Source organism: Cucurbita pepo, unplaced genomic scaffold (assembly GCF_002806865.2).
Source record: "Cucurbita pepo subsp. pepo cultivar mu-cu-16 unplaced genomic scaffold, ASM280686v2 Cp4.1_scaffold000468, whole genome shotgun sequence".
Taxonomy (NCBI): domain Eukaryota; kingdom Viridiplantae; phylum Streptophyta; class Magnoliopsida; order Cucurbitales; family Cucurbitaceae; genus Cucurbita; species Cucurbita pepo.
Window position 1 is genome coordinate 5,740 of NW_019646698.1, and position 15,975 is coordinate 21,714.

Genomic DNA, 15,975 nt, shown 5'->3' on the forward strand with positions numbered 1-15,975 from the left:
CGGGACCTTGCTACTCCCGTTCCTCGAATGCGAAGTTTGGAGGCAAAATAAATTGGTTCTGATTAAGGTGATTCTTCTGCAAGATAGATGAGGTTGGCCAGCTTTCAACATGCTCTTGCTCCGGAGTAAAATCTTTTGATCTTTGTTAAAAAAATTAAAACCTTACTATTGCTTCATTCTTGATGAACCACCATTGTATGATATGTATATATATTATAAGGTGAATAATGTGCTTCATATTTTGTTGCATCTCGATTTCCTCAGCTTTTAGATTCATTTTATCGAGCGATGAAAAATCATGTTTAGTTATGGTGACCAACTACCTAGAATTTTCTTACGAACCAAGCGTGAGCGATAAGCTTAGATCAGATGGAAGCAAGCTTAGCCTCAATATGAGCATTAGAGGAGGGAGGAGTGTGAGGTGGGTTGGCCCTTCGGTCAAGAGACGGGATAGCATCCCACGTATCTTCAATCTCGGCACCCAAACTATTCCCTTAATTGAAAAACCTCAACTAATTCAGGTGAAAGGGGAGGGTGATCGAAGGTGTTGAATGATGAAAGTCTCACATCGGCTAATTTAATGAATGATCACGAGTTTATAATTAAAGAATAGTTGGTCCATTTGTACGAGGCATTTTGGGGAAGCCCAAAGTAAAGTCGTGAGAGCTTATGCTCAAAGTGGACAATATCGTACCATTGTCGAGAGTCGTGAAGTGGACAATATCATACTATTGTGGAGAGTCGTGTTCGTCTAACAGAAAACACAAAAACGCCATCTTAACAACTAAATGTAGCAACTAGACATTAAATTTGACTTTTTAATCCATAGATAACTATTGAATGTTTAGATATTAAGTATTATTTTATGATAATTAACATTTTGTTATTAAATTTTATTTATTAATCAATTAAATTTCCTCCTCACTAACCTAACTCTCTTTATAGAATTTGGCATCACAAAAGGATAGAGATGAACATGAATATATAATGCATAATTAGTAAAATTAAATAAACATATTTTATTTCCACGTAAGAAAATAACATATTATTTTATAATAAAAAAAAATCTAAAACGAGGAATTAAATCTCCCTCTCTTTTGGGAAATTAGTTGAAGGAACCCAAATTTACCATTTTCAATAATTATTATTAAAATTAAAGAAAATAAACAATCCATGAAAAATACCTTTTCTTCCTCTAAATATCCCCATTTTTAGCAATAAATTATCTAAATTTAATAAATAATAGCTTTATAAATAGCCATTCTCTTCTCCCTAAACAATCATCCAATTGCAAAATAAAATTCAACACAGTAAATCCCAACAAAAAAAAGGATAAAAAAATGAATAAGAAGATCCTTGCCGTGTTTCTTTTGTGCATCGTCATGGCCGCCGCATTGGAGTTCTTCGTCGTCGACGGTGCAGGCGGCGACGGAACGGAAGCTGATCCGTCCGTCCCACGTCCACAAAAAACCCTTTTTAAAAGTCTTGCAGATAAAATAAAGGACCGTTTTTAAACGCCTTGCAGATAAAAGAGGATGAAATGAAACAACAGCTGCTGCTACCGCTGCCAAGGTTGAGGTTCAAAGTTTAATTTATTGTTTTGAAATAAAGTTTATTTGTGACGTCATTTTTCTAATGTAATTTCTTCTTTTCGATATATAAAATTTGTCGTTTATTTTAAATTTGTGGTGTGTACATACTTGAACGGGTTAAGTACGCCATATGGCTGACCGACGATTACTAGTGATTCCGGCTTCATGTAGGCGAGTTGTAGCCTACATTTTTTGAGTTAGCTCACTCTCGTGGTATCACAATCCTTTGTCCCAGTCATGTAGCACGTAGGGCATAATGGGCACGATAACTTGACGTCGTCCTCACCTTCCTCTGGCTTATCACCAGCAGTCAATGCTTGCAATTAAGCACGAGGGTTGTGCTCGTTGTAGAGCTAAACGTCGACATTGGACAAATACAAAATGATAATGACTCCATATCTCAAAACAATGCTCAATATTAATGTTATACGTTAATTAATATCAAATGAACCCCAATAAATTTATGCATAAGAGATTCATGAACCGTTTTTTCATGACAATTTATGATAATAGGACGTGACAATTAACAATAATAAGACAAATCTTAATAAAAATCTCTCCCACCATCGCCTAAGGTATTAAGAAAATGCATAAGAAGATTCTAGCAGTGTGGCTGTTGCATTGGAATTCTTATCGTTGATGCTTTCAGTGACGACAAAATGAACGGCGGTGCTATCAAAATTTGATGATTATATGCGACTCAATCTTGATTCGAAGTGAGTTATGAACTTCAATAAGAACTTATTATTTGATTTGTATGAACGATCGTGACTTTTATATTGTTAATCCCGAATTTGAGAGACTTAATTTATGATTGAATCATAAACAAAAAATGAGTGATATTTGAGGTGAAATATGTTACTAAGATATAATTACAAACAACTTGTAAATGATCGAATTGTTTGTAACGACAATAAACACAGCTTAAAAGTCGGAAAGAGTTTAAACGGTATCTAATAAAGTTTAAAACTTTTAAAATTTGGCATATTAATTTTTTTAAAAAATAATATATATTAAATTTGAAAATAGTAGAACCCTAACTGTAAATTGTGTCAAGGTTCATAAATTAAAAAAAAAAGGTCAAATAAGTTAAAACAATATTAAAAAAATTAAATAATTTATTATACTCGATTGAAATTGCTCCCACTCCAATGGCTAAGTGGGCCGAGCATATAGATCCACTTGAAGGCCCATTAAAGGCCCAACGCAGCAATAGGTAAGTGGGCCAAGCGTATTATGTCCACTTGAAAGGCCCATTAAAGGGCCAACCCAGCAATAGGTAAGTGGGCCAAGGGTATTATGTCCACTTAAAAGGCCCATTAAAGGCCCAACTCAGCAATAGGTTAGTGAGCCGAGCATATTATGTCCAATTGAAGGCCCATTAAAGGCCCAACCCAGCAATAGGTAAGTGGGCCAAGCGTACTATGTCCACTTGAAGGCCCATTAAAGGCCCAACTCAGCAATAGGTAAGTGAGCCAAGCATATTATGTCCAATTGAAAGGCCCATTAAAGGCCCAACCCAGCAATAGGCGGGAACTCGCAATTCCTTTTTAATTGGCGGGAAAATTATGGTTCCACGTAACAAATCGTTCTGACCCGCACATCTTCGTTGATTTCAATCCAAGGGCTATAAAACATTCATGTTGTTAAGTATCGTTACATTTGGCCAGTGGGTCGAGAATTAGAAGTCGGTTCACTTCTCTTTCAGAGTCTTTTTTCGAAACCCACCCCCGGCGTCCGAGAAAAAGTTATGGCGAAACCCTCGAAACGACAGGTGTCTTCTGATGAAGCCATGTCCAATGGCTCGAGCTCGTCGGAGGAAGAGGAGCAAACTAACGAGCAGATCAATGAGGAGGAGGACGAGGAGGAGCTCGAAGCGGTAGCTCGCTCGGCAGGCTCTGACGAGGATGAAGCTGCCGAGGATTCAGATAACGATGCATCACCTGTCGAAAATGGCGAGGAAGAGGTAAATTTCGACTTGTGTTACTCAATATGCGGTCTTCGTTTTTGTTAATTTTACTCGGATCTCGGTAGGGTTTATGATTTTCAATTTTCCTGTACCTTCTCTGGATTACTTCTTACTTAGGTTGGATTAACTAGGTTTTGGCCCAAATTTCCATTAATTTGCACATTTAGAAACTTGAGAGGACTGGAGAGTTGAGCATATGGTGGCATGCCTTAAGTTCGGCCTCGTGCTTGTATTTCCGGAACTGTATATTTTTCCAACGCTATACGTTTTTGTCACTTTTTCCCGCAGGACGGAAGTAACGACGGCGATGATGATAAAGTCGATATTAGCAGGCGTGAAAAGGCCAGACTAAAAGAAATGCAACAAATGAAGAAGCAGAAGATTCAGGATATGTTGGATGCACAAAATGCTGCAATTGATGCTGATATGGTTTGTTAAATCAATAGTTACACAATAATTTTGATGTTGTTCCTGGTTTTACGAGATAAGAAACAGCTACTTAATGTTATGGAATGGCAGAATAATAAGGGGAAGGGACGCTTGAAATATCTTCTGCAACAAACTGAGATATTTGCTCATTTTGCTAAAGGCGAGCATTCTTCTTCTCAAAAGAAAACGAAAGGAAGGTATGAATTGTCATTTAAAGAGCCTCTTAAATATTTGTTTGCTTCCTGGTAACTTGGATGGATAGCTCAATGATGGTTTTCTCTGGGGTTGTTAAAAGGAAGGTTGCATCTTTTTTGCAGACTATTGCTGATATAAGCTCCTTCGCTGGCCATTATTTATTCTTTAACTGTTCTGTTATCTAAGGGAACTTTAATTTCCCGTGAACCATTATTGTTATTTTGTGTCTTTATAGGTTTTATATTTTTTCCTTCTCGTAAATCTTGAGGGTCTAGGGACATTAATGTTGTTTTTGAAAATCTGTGCTATTTGGGTATGTGGGAGATCACATTTCCTGTTTGTTTCTCTTTCACACAAGCACGTTTTTCTCTTTCAGTTAGATTATTAATTGCTTGAAAATGATTAAACACGCAATTATTTAATATCTGCACGCTATCCTTGTCAATCAATGGGTGTTGTTTTGTTTTATTGATAAATAATGCTATACTTATTGTGAGAATGTTTAATTATGGTTCTTGTTTTGCCAATATTTAAGGGGTCGTCATGCATCAAAGATAACTGAAGAGGAAGAAGATGAAGAATACCTTAAAGAGGAAGAAGATGGTTTATCTGGGACTGGGAACACTCGTCTCCTTACACAACCATCTTGTTAGTTTTCCATTTTTTTGCTTTGTTTTCAATATATTCCTTATGTTTTACATTTGCATCAAAGTTTGGGACATTTTTTTTTAATTATTGAGGCTAATATTTTATTGCAGGTATCCAAGGGAAAATGAGGGATTATCAACTAGCTGGGTTAAATTGGCTCATTCGACTGTATGAGAATGGCATCAATGGAATCCTTGCAGATGAGATGGTAATAAACAGATTCTTAGATTCAACATTTTTCTTGTCTTTGTTTGAGAATGAATATATAAGTATATTTATTTCCTGTTGATATTTAAGATCTGTTACTAGTTACAGGTGGTATAGTTCCAATGTCTCGACAAAATATTTCAATTCAGACAGTTGATACCTTAGTCAGTGTGCTAATAAATGGTGTTTTTCTATTAGGGGCTTGGCAAGACACTACAAACCATCTCTCTGTTGGGCTATCTTCACGAGTACAGAGGCATAACAGGCCCCCATATGGTAGTTGCACCAAAATCTACCCTGGGAAACTGGATGAATGAAATTCGTCGTTTTTGCCCTATCTTGCGAGCTGTAAAGTTTCTTGGAAATCCTGATGAAAGGGTATTTTTCTTCATTCATTTGAATATGTGAATTTTAGTGATGTTAGATTGTTATTTGTACTGGAGACTGATTAATGTGTCAATCATGCACTTTATGCAGAGGAATATACGGGAAAATTTACTGGTAGCTGGGAAGTTTGATGTCTGTGTTACCAGTTTCGAAATGGCCATCAAGGAGAAGTCTTGCTTGCGTCGTTTTAGTTGGCGCTACATTATTATTGATGAAGCTCATCGAATTAAGAATGAGAATTCCCTCCTTTCAAAGACAATGAGGCTTTATAATACCAACTATCGTCTTCTAATCACTGGCACGCCACTTCAGGTATCTAAAATTAGTTTGACCATTGTTGAAGTATACCACCTATTTTGCAATATAAAAATCTGTAAAATTTTATATTCTGAGGTCAGGTGCTGGTTGTGTACATTGCCTTGTTTGATATCCAAACCCTTTCGTTTAGGTTTTTCTATAACAATTTCTGCCTGGATATGTTATTTGGAAGGAAAGTGACATGGTTGCGATTTGTTTTCCTAGTTTTTATTATTTAAACATTTAAATCTTTCCTTTTCTTTCTTTCTTTTCGGGTTGTAATTATTTACTGTAACAAAATGGCTTTTTATTGTCTCTTTCAGAACAATCTTCATGAACTGTGGTCTCTCCTCAATTTTCTTTTGCCTGAAATATTTAGTTCAGCTGAGACTTTCGATGAATGGTTTCAAATTTCTGGGGAAAATGATCAGCAGGAGGTTGTTCAACAACTTCACAAGGTATACCTCAATCCATTCTGTGCATGCATCCATAGTTCAATATTTCAATGTGTTTTATCTCACGTTCTTTTTTCCCTGCTATTTGCACCCTATAGGTCCTTCGACCTTTTCTTCTTCGGAGGCTGAAATCGGATGTTGAAAAAGGTTTACCACCAAAAAAGGAAACAATACTTAAAGTAGGCATGTCACAGATGCAAAAGCAATACTATCGTGCTTTGCTCCAGAAGGATCTTGAAGTTGTTAATGCTGGTGGTGAGCGTAAACGGCTTCTTAATATAGCTATGCAGCTCCGGAAATGCTGTAATCACCCATATTTATTTCAAGGTGCTGAACCTGGGCCTCCTTACACCACTGGAGATCATCTTATTACAAGTGCTGGTAAGCTTTGTGTACAAGGTTGCATGATGACGATTTTGCTTTAGTCATTCATTAATACTGAGAAAATTTCATTCATAGGTAAAATGGTTCTTTTGGACAAGTTGCTTCCAAAGCTGAAAGAGCGTGATTCTAGAGTCCTAATATTTTCGCAGGTGAATATTTTTGTTGGAATTTGATCATCACCAATGAATACATTTTCCATCAACTGAATCACCATATTATTGTGGATTTACTGTTTATTTTGTTTGGCTTGTTATTATTATTATTATTTAATATTTTGACTAAGCTTGGTATTTGCGTGAATTTCAGATGACAAGACTGTTGGACATTCTTGAAGATTATTTAATGTTTCGTGGATACTACTACTGTCGGATTGATGGTAACACTGGTGGTGAAGATCGTGATGCATCCATTGATGCTTTCAACAAGCCAGGAAGTGAAAAATTTGTTTTCTTACTTTCAACCAGAGCTGGAGGTCTTGGTATTAATCTTGCTACTGCAGATGTAGTCATTCTTTACGACAGTGACTGGTACATCTTCCTCGATCAAAATTACTGCTGCTTTGGCTGTTACTCCCTCAGTATGCTCTGACACTCAACATTTATTTCAGGAATCCTCAAGTTGATCTGCAAGCCCAAGATCGTGCTCATAGAATTGGTCAGAAGAAGGAAGTTCAAGTGTTCCGGTTTTGCACTGAGGTAAACAAAGTTACTTATATCATAGAGAGCTCAAACTTACTGTGGCGATAAATGTAATTTATTCTTTAATGAACAGTATACCATTGAGGAAAAAGTTATTGAAAGGGCTTACAAGAAACTTGCCCTTGATGCTTTGGTGATTCAACAAGGACGCTTAGCAGAGCAGAAAAGTGAGTTTTTTTTTTATTTTTTTATTTTTTAATATACTTCAAGCCATACAACGTCGAATGATTAGCATATGTTAATTCTTAGACTATTATCTTTTAGCATGCATAGTTAACACATTGTGTATTTCTTTTTCAATAATAGCTGTCAACAAGGATGAGCTACTTCAAATGGTGAGGTTTGGTGCTGAGATGGTTTTCAGTTCCAAAGATAGCACCATCACAGATGAGGACATTGATAGAATCATTGCAAAAGGAGAAGCAGCAACAGCAGAGCTTGATGCAAAGATGAAGAAATTTACAGAAGATGCCATTAAATTTAAGATGGATGAAAGTGGGGAGCTTCCTGACATGAACTGTCTAGTTTCTTTCTGTTTGATAATTTTCTGTTTTCTTTCTAATATTCAAGGAGTTTTATCTAATGCTTATGTGGTTTTGGCAGCTGCTGAATTGTATGATTTCGACGATGAGAAGGTAAATACAATTATACAAGAATCTTGTATCCACTTGAAGATTTTAATTCCAATGTTTTTCTTATGTTTATTATTCAAAAGCTGTTAATGAAAATGTTCCTACTAATGACCTTGTATCTTAATGAAGGATGAAAATAAATTTGACTTCAAGAAAATTGTTAGTGAAAATTGGATTGAACCACCTAAAAGGGAGCGGAAGCGCAAGTAAGGACTTTCTTTTCCTCTTCCTACGTGAACTTTATACTGAATTTTATAATCTTCACAAAGCCTGACCATTGTTTTCTACCTCCTATAAGTTACTCGGAATCGGAATACTTTAAGCAAACAATGCGGCAGGGTGGTCCAACAAAACCAAAGGAGCCCAGGATTCCTCGCATGCCTCAGTTGTAAGTCTCTTGAATTTGTTGATTTATCTCGTAGATTTAGTTTTTTTTCTTCTTAATATTATATACTTACATGTATGTACTTTTTCATGGGTACATCAAAATTTCTTTTATAGGCACGATTTCCAGTTTTTCAACACACAAAGGTTGAGTGAACTATATGAAAAAGAAGTGCGGTATCTCATGGTGAGTATAAGATTCTTTAGTATTGCTTTCTGTTTTTACATAATTGCTTGTGTTTATTATTCAGCATTTTTACTTTGTTTTTTCAATTTATCATTGAATGGCTCAGCTAACACATCAAAAGAATCAGTTGAAAGATACAATAGATGTTGAGGAGACTGAAGGTATGTTACTAATATTCATGTTTCATGTCCCTATATCCTGTAAGTTTCCTTTTACAGTATGGCTAATCTTAGAAATGATAATTTTAGATGTGGGTGATCCATTGACGGCCGAAGAACTGGAAGAAAAAGAAAAACTCTTAGAGGAAGTAAGTGGATTTGTGTTGTAAGGCTTTGTCTCATGATCACTTTTCTAAACTTGGTTTTTGGTTTTAGGGATTTTCTTCATGGAGTCGCAGAGATTTCAATACATTTATTAGGGCTTGTGAGAAGTATGGGCGAAACGATATTAAAAGTATTGCTTTGGAGATGGAAGGAAAAACAGAAGAAGAAGTTGAGAGATATGCAAGTGTCTTTAAAGAGAGATACAAGGAGTTAAATGGTAAGTGGATAAATCTTGTGATAATGAATCTTTGTGAATGTTACAGTATCATGTTTGTTCTTGATGTTTATCTTAATTGGACATCGAACCAGAAAACATTTTTTACCTCTGAAATTTAGCTTTATATATCTTATCCTGGAATTATAATATGAACCATTTTCTGCACGTTAATTTATGCCATCGATGTCATCTCTCCTATGAAGATAAAAATTGTGGCCGTCATGGTTTCAAAGCTTTGTTAGTTGCTGCTGGTGTTTTAGCACAGTCGAATCGGTTGTTATTCTGAAAATTGAAAATATCTTAAATTGTTGGTTGTTCAATGTCATCTCCTATGTCGGTTGCTTAAATTACTTTTTACGACAGTCGAATTCTTTTTAGCACAGCTAACTTGTTCTGCTTGTTTTTATTATAGCCTATTAGTAATCTTTTATATTTTCAAGGTTGATGTGTAACCAATAAGTTCGCTGAAGGCTGAGTTGGGTTTTTGCATTGGGTCTATTATTTCTCATAATAGGTTTAATTTTTTGTAGGTTATATATAATCTTCTACTATTTGAATAGTTTCTAAGCAATTTATATGAAAATTTCAGATTATGATAGAATCATCAAGAACATAGAAAGAGGGGAAGCTAGGATTTCTCGCAAGGATGAAATAATGAAAGCTATCGGCAAGAAACTCGATCGCTACAAAAATCCATGGCTGGAGCTCAAGATCCAGTATGGCCAGAATAAAGGGAAGTTGTACAACGAAGAATGTGATCGTTTCATGGTGGGTATTGAGATCTTCTAAATTCCCCATCTGAAATTTATTTTTATATTCGTTTGAATGTTGAAGATCATAGGTGCTATCTTAATGATCAACAGATATGCATGGTTCACAAGCTCGGTTACGGGAACTGGGACGAACTGAAAGCAGCATTTCGTACATCACCCTTGTTTCGCTTTGATTGGTTTATCAAGTCGCGAACAACACAAGAACTTGCAAGGAGGTGCGATACCTTAATCCGGTTAGTCGAGAAGGAAAACCAGGAATATGATGAACGGGAAAGACAGGCCCGTAAAGAAAAGAAGCTTGCCAAGGTTTATTTCACATTTGCAGCAGTCTCTTTTCTTTAACCCTTTAACCTACACAGAGATGTGTTTGCTGAATTTTAATTCTATTCCGTTTCAGAGTATGACGCCATCGAAACGTGCCTTGGCTAGGCAGTCCGAGAGCCCAACTAACCTAAAGAAGCGGAAGCAATTATCTAAGGATGATTATGTGAACTCTGTAAGTTTTCTAGACACCATATTAAATCATTGCCCCTTTTGACCTAATCATAACCAAACAGTTCTAACTTAACCTCTCTATTTGCAGGGTAAGAGGAGGAAGTGACCTATTTTTCATCTTTTTAGACCCGTAAGATCCACCATTTATCTCTTTTTTTTAGGCCAAACAACTCCCTATATCTTTGTTATAGCATCATCGTGATTACCGTATCGACCTTCACGTGCTAGCTAAAGCTTAGATCATCCCACCTCATATTTTTGGGATTGCCTTTTGGGTATTCTTCATTTGAGAACAAAATTTAGTTCTGCCAATATCTTGTATGCCATAGTAGATTTTTAGCTACAGATACATATTCTGCATGGCCGATGGAAGTGACTGCACGCAGGTTTTTTGATCAAAACGTTGGGGAAAAGGTAAAGCCATCCGTTTCCATGTTCTGGTCTTGTGAAGGTCAAATTTGGCATTGCAGATCCGAAAAGCAGTCGATAAAATGGTTGATCGCGTACGAAATTCTCATGCCCCATTTAATTTTCTTTCCTAATTGACGATTTTTCGTGCTACTTACTAATTAGCTGACTGTGATTGTGTAAAAATGTACTTGATACTCTAGCTTAACTTGAATCTCTCGAAACTCATGGTTTATATATAGTCTTCTCAAGGTTATTTTACGAGTAGAAGTAAAGGGAAGGGGAAAGGGATTTTCGATATTTTTGGTTGGGGTTTATTATCTTAATACTGGAAACCTTATTTTCTATGCTCCAAACAGTTTAGGCGGTTCAATTCCAAGGCTTAAAAATCTCCAGGAAATGAGATGTTGATACAAGTTGAATCAATAATCATTAACGCTTGGGATGGGCTAAACTTGTGATCAACGACATTGCCTCATGCTCGTAAGAGTGAAATGATTAAATATTGTATACTTCATTGAAATTTACCCCAAATATCAGTTGATTTTTTAAATCACTAATCTCATACAAAATATGCAAACTGGTAGTGAATCAACTTTCTTTTCTTTAGAAGGTGTAAAAGAGAAGTTTGTGCATCCTTATATCACTGTTGACATTGTTTGGTGCTCGGTTTTGATACCAGCCTAGTTTTGATACCATTTATAACATCTCAAGCCTATTGTTAAAAAGATATTGTCTACTTTGGCTCATTATGTATCACAGTTAATTTCACGATTTTAAAACATGTCTACTATGGGGATGGAGTGTCCAGCTCCAATCCGACCAGGAACCAATCATCGAACGATGCAAGACATTGGTCGAAGTTTCAAGTTGACCTATCTTATATTGCGTCCCTCTTGAATTAGTTGGTGGAAGCTATCTTATACAAGTCTCATAGTGATAATCAAGCATTCCATAAATTATATCTATTTTTATTTTTTATTATTATTATTTTTTTTTTGCCGACTCACTTAAAAGAAGAGTAGCATTATATTTGTTTTTAATTTTTTATAATATCTACAAATTTTCATGCATATCTTGAAAAAGGTCTCCGAAAGTAGTATGTACCCTAAGCCTTTTTTAATCTTTGATGAGGATCTAGGTAAGCTAGGTAGCCTTTTTAATCATATATTCGTAAAGAAATATGCTAGAATTAGATGGATTGAATCAATTTTCAATTTTTACTTTTTCTTTCATTTAATTTATTCATCTTAATTAAATTATGCGAGAAAGCCACATGCATCTGCCTTTTCAAAACGAATATATACAATAATTAAATAATTAAAATAATATATATAATATGGGCAAATATAGTAATGTCTCTTTTCTTTTGTCGTTCCAATTATGACAAAAAGTAGTATCAATACTTCTAATCGTGCATAATATTATATTCTTTTTCATTTGCCTTTTTATTTGTAAAAAAATGTTTTTCTTTTTAATACAGTAGTGTCTCTTTTTGACTTGTTAGGTATCACAGTCAATTTTATGATTTTAAAATGCGTTTAACAAACAGAAGTTTACCCACTTCATCTTCGCTGGCATACTGCTGAAACTTGACTCTGGATACCATTTGTTACAGCCCAACCCTACCGTTAGTAGATACACATTACTCGATGTCTGGCTTTGATATCATTTGTAACAACTCAAGCTCATCGCTAACCGATGCTGCTCTCTTTGACCCATTACATATCGCCATCAATTTCACGATTTTAAAATGCGTCTGTTAGGAAGAAGTTTCCACACCCCTCTTCCCCAGTGATATCACACTAACATTTTAAAATTTTTAGTGAAATTATATTAACAAAATTTTTTTTTTTAAAATTTGTTGAGAATATTTTGGGTGAATTAAGTAAGTTGACACTAAAATTTCTCATTTTTTAAAGCCGAAATTGCATCATATTATATATACTGTCTGCGTGTTTGCCGCAATTTCTATGGAAACCAAAGCCCCATGGCACGATGGAGAATCAAGCAAGACACTAATAAAAAAGCTATGGAGAATAGAATTCTTAGCATTCATTTTCACATGAAATGACACATTTGAGAATAATATATACAATGTTAAGTCTTTTCAGCCCCGACACACCAACACACGTTTCGGGTGATGCTATTCACACGATGCTCTGCTTTGGCTCTAGCTCTAGCTCTAATCTTATGTTAGTCACGTTGTGTTTTTCCGCTACTTTTAAGATTCGGGTAGGTCGGCATTTAAAAATACTCGACTTATGCTTCACTAACACAAATAGAAAAGTTAGAGACGTTTTTTTTTTTTAAAAGTTATTCTTTCTTAACTTATTCCCCTTTTTCTATTAGCTCGTTATTCTACTCATGTATCGCAAACAGATTGGATAATAATTGAAGTTCTAGATCGAAATCAGCTCCCTCACTTATTCACTTATGCTAATGAGATTTTAATTTTGTAATCATTTGTGATGAATTTCAATTTCATTTGAAGTGGTGGCAAAATAAAGATATTGTAACAGTGCCCACTGCTATTAGATATTGTCCGTTTTAGCTTGTTATGTATTGCTATCAGCCTCACGTTTTTAAAACGTGTCTATTAGGGAGAGGTTTCCATACGTTTCTCTCTCCAACCGATGTGGGATATCACAATCCACTCCCCTTGGGGACCCAACGTCCTCGCTGGTACACCGCTCGGTGTTTGGCTCTTATATCATTTGTAACAGCCAAAGTTCACTGCTAGCAAGTATTGTCTGTTTTGGCACGATATGTATTGTCGTCAGCCTCACAATTATACAACACGTCCACTATGGATAGGGTCTACTGTCCTCTATCCTGTTTGAGCCACTCTCTATTCCATTCTCCGTTTAAACAAAAATTCTCTAACCCATTTGTGTCGGGTCCAGGATTTTGGCTCTCGAGCTAAATGACATCTCGGACAAAAAGTTAAAAGATGATGATTTAAATTTAAATTTTTTTAATTTGGTAAGATTATTTAAATATTATAATATATTTTTCTAAATAATTTAAGATTGTTTAATAAAATACTTGATTGATGTAAAAGTATATTATAAAAAAACCTTATCTTTTGGTAAGTAATGTTTTTTTTAACCTAAAAAGGTTAACAACATTCCATGTCTGTATAAAGCTTTGCCAAAATGTTGGGAAAAAAACAGGGGAAAATATGTAAATACATTGAAGTTAAAGGACGAAACTGAAAAATGGGAAATTTCATAAGTTATCATTTCCATTACTTATTTTGACCGTTACATTGCATATTTACAACACAAAAGGAAACTAAGAAACATCAAAGCCATATAGCTCCAGCTTCCTTTAGCAATTTTTTTAGGGAGCCATTGAGATGAAGCGTCATCACGGTGTTGGCGGAGCCGATGAACTTTCCGCCGATGAACACCACGGGCACGGCGGGGCTGCAACCCAACCTCGAGAGAGCCATCTCCATTTCCTTCCCTCTTAACTCCCGATCGAGCTCGTGAATCTCCGGGCTCGCTCCTTGCTCGTAAAATAGCCTCTCGATTGCGTGACACATGCAACACGTGCTCTTGCTAAAGATCACTACGGCTTTCTTCCCGGCCATCTTTGCTACTACGTCCATTTTTTTAAAGCTTAGAAACGACAAAGAGATGAACTTGAATGTTAGCTAGGTTTGTAGTAGCTGAAAGGGATTGGTGTGTATTTATATAGGAAAGGAGGAGCTAAAGCCAAGCTTCAAAGTATATAATAAAAAGGTTAGTAAATTAATTAATGATATCATTGAAAAGAATTAAAGATATTTCATTTTAATATTTGCATCCCAACCCTTTTTGGTTTTTCCTTTCTTTTTTAGGGAATCATTAATAAAAAATGAAATTAAAACTGTAAAGGAAGATATGCTCGTAAACTGTTCAACATAGCATCCGAGTGAGTTGTATAATAGCTCAAGCCCACCGCTAGTAGATATTATCCGCTTTGGCCCGTTACGTATTGCCGTCAGTCTCACGGTTTTAAAACATGTCTGTTAGGAGAGGTTTCTGCACCCTTATAATGAATGTTTCCTTCCCTTCTCCAACGAACGTGAGATCTCACAATCCATCCCTTTGTGGTCCCAGCATCCTCGCTAGCACACTGCCTAGTGTCTGGCTCTGATACCATTTGTAATAGCTCAAGCCCACCGCTAGTAGATATTGTTCGCTTTGACCCATTACGAATCGCCGTCAGTCTCACAGTTTTAAAACATGTCTGTTAAGAGAGGTTTCTACACCCTTGTAAGGAATGTTTCCCTCCCCTCTCCAACAAATGTGAAATCTCACAATCCGTCCCTTTGTGGTCCCAACATCCTCACTGGCACACTGCCCAGTGTCTGGCTCTGATACCATTGGTAACAGCTCAAGCCCACCGCTAGTAGATATTGTCCGCTTTGACCCGTTACGTATCGCCGTCAGTCTCACAGTTTTAAAACATGTATGTTAGGAGAGGTTTCCACACCCTTCTAAGGAATGTTTCCTTCCCCTCTCCAACAAATGTGAAATCTCACAATCCATCCCTTTGTGGTCCCAACATCCTCACTGACACACTACCTAGTATCTGACTCTGATACCATTTGTAACGGCTCAAGCCCACCGTTAGCAGAAATTGTCCACTTTGGCTTGTTATGTATTACCGTCAGCCTCACGGTATTAAAACGCGTATGCTAGGAGAGGTTTTCACATCTTTATAAAGAATACTTCGTTCTCCTCTCTAATTAGTGTGGGATCTCACAGTTTGTGTCTGTATTCCCACTTTATAACAGTCCGCGTATGAGAGATAATAATTTTTGGTCATCACTGTTTAATCATTATATGAGTGACATGTACGTTGTCAGCAAACTGCAGAGAAGTTTCGTGGGAATCTCAGGTCTCATCAGCTCGATGAACGAAAGCGAGTCTTCTAAAACTACTTATACGTATATTATTCGAGAGAATATCGGAAGAAGAAAAAAGATTAAGAATCTTCGACCTCTTCAAATCTATTACAGGAACAAAAACAACCTAACCGTTGAACTTTTGCTACTGTTGGCTTTATACATTAGGTTATGAGTATCAAATTTACGAATGGAATCATGAAACGATAACTTCTAACAATTTTATTTTCGTGTGAGATAAATCAATTTGAAAAGACCGATCATATAGTAGCTAGGAATGTCAAAATTTTTGGTCGAATATATCATAAGATGAGATGATCGAAATGTGACACGTCATCAGCCACCCCAAGATTTTGCATCACATACACTTTGCTTAGTGTAGATATAGATAAAGG

General features: G+C 36.0%; 2 protein-coding genes across 2 annotated transcripts; one reads left to right on the forward strand and one right to left on the reverse strand.

Annotated features, from left to right (window-relative positions):
* Window positions 1–3,267: 3,267 nt before the first annotated feature.
* Window positions 3,268–10,919, forward strand: LOC111785376 (ISWI chromatin-remodeling complex ATPase CHR11). Its single transcript, XM_023665787.1, has 25 exons — window positions 3,268–3,558; window positions 3,850–3,990; window positions 4,081–4,187; window positions 4,721–4,833; window positions 4,944–5,041; window positions 5,239–5,418; window positions 5,518–5,739; window positions 6,048–6,182; window positions 6,278–6,560; window positions 6,639–6,712; window positions 6,870–7,090; window positions 7,171–7,258; window positions 7,335–7,428; window positions 7,568–7,756; window positions 7,865–7,896; window positions 8,023–8,099; window positions 8,192–8,281; window positions 8,395–8,464; window positions 8,571–8,625; window positions 8,713–8,771; window positions 8,839–9,004; window positions 9,594–9,772; window positions 9,868–10,083; window positions 10,175–10,273; window positions 10,361–10,919. The coding sequence occupies exons 1-25, from the start codon at window positions 3,343–3,345 to the stop codon at window positions 10,376–10,378; spliced, it is 3,222 nt and encodes a 1,073-aa protein (XP_023521555.1). The 5' UTR covers window positions 3,268–3,342; the 3' UTR covers window positions 10,379–10,919.
* A 2,990-nt stretch (window positions 10,920–13,909) lies between these two features.
* LOC111785378 (monothiol glutaredoxin-S10-like) lies at window positions 13,910–14,335 on the reverse strand. The gene has a single exon (XM_023665789.1). The coding sequence runs from the start codon at window positions 14,294–14,296 to the stop codon at window positions 13,988–13,990; it is 309 nt and encodes a 102-aa protein (XP_023521557.1). The 5' UTR covers window positions 14,297–14,335; the 3' UTR covers window positions 13,910–13,987.
* Window positions 14,336–15,975: the final 1,640 nt, after the last annotated feature.

What these genes read in the sequence shown, in the direction of transcription:
- LOC111785378 (XM_023665789.1), bottom strand. Translation starts at nt 14,296, where the DNA reads ATGGACGTAGTAGCAAAGATGGCCGGGAAGAAAGCCGTAGTGATCTTT.
- LOC111785376 (XM_023665787.1), top strand. Translation starts at nt 3,343, where the DNA reads ATGGCGAAACCCTCGAAACGACAGGTGTCTTCTGATGAAGCCATGTCC. An exon ending in CAAAAGAAAACGAAAGGAAG is followed by an intron (nt 4,188 to 4,720) that starts GTATGAATTGTC and finishes CCAATATTTAAG; the next exon opens with GGGTCGTCATGCATCAAAGA. An exon ending in TCATCTTATTACAAGTGCTG is followed by an intron (nt 6,561 to 6,638) that starts GTAAGCTTTGTG and finishes TTTCATTCATAG; the next exon opens with GTAAAATGGTTCTTTTGGAC.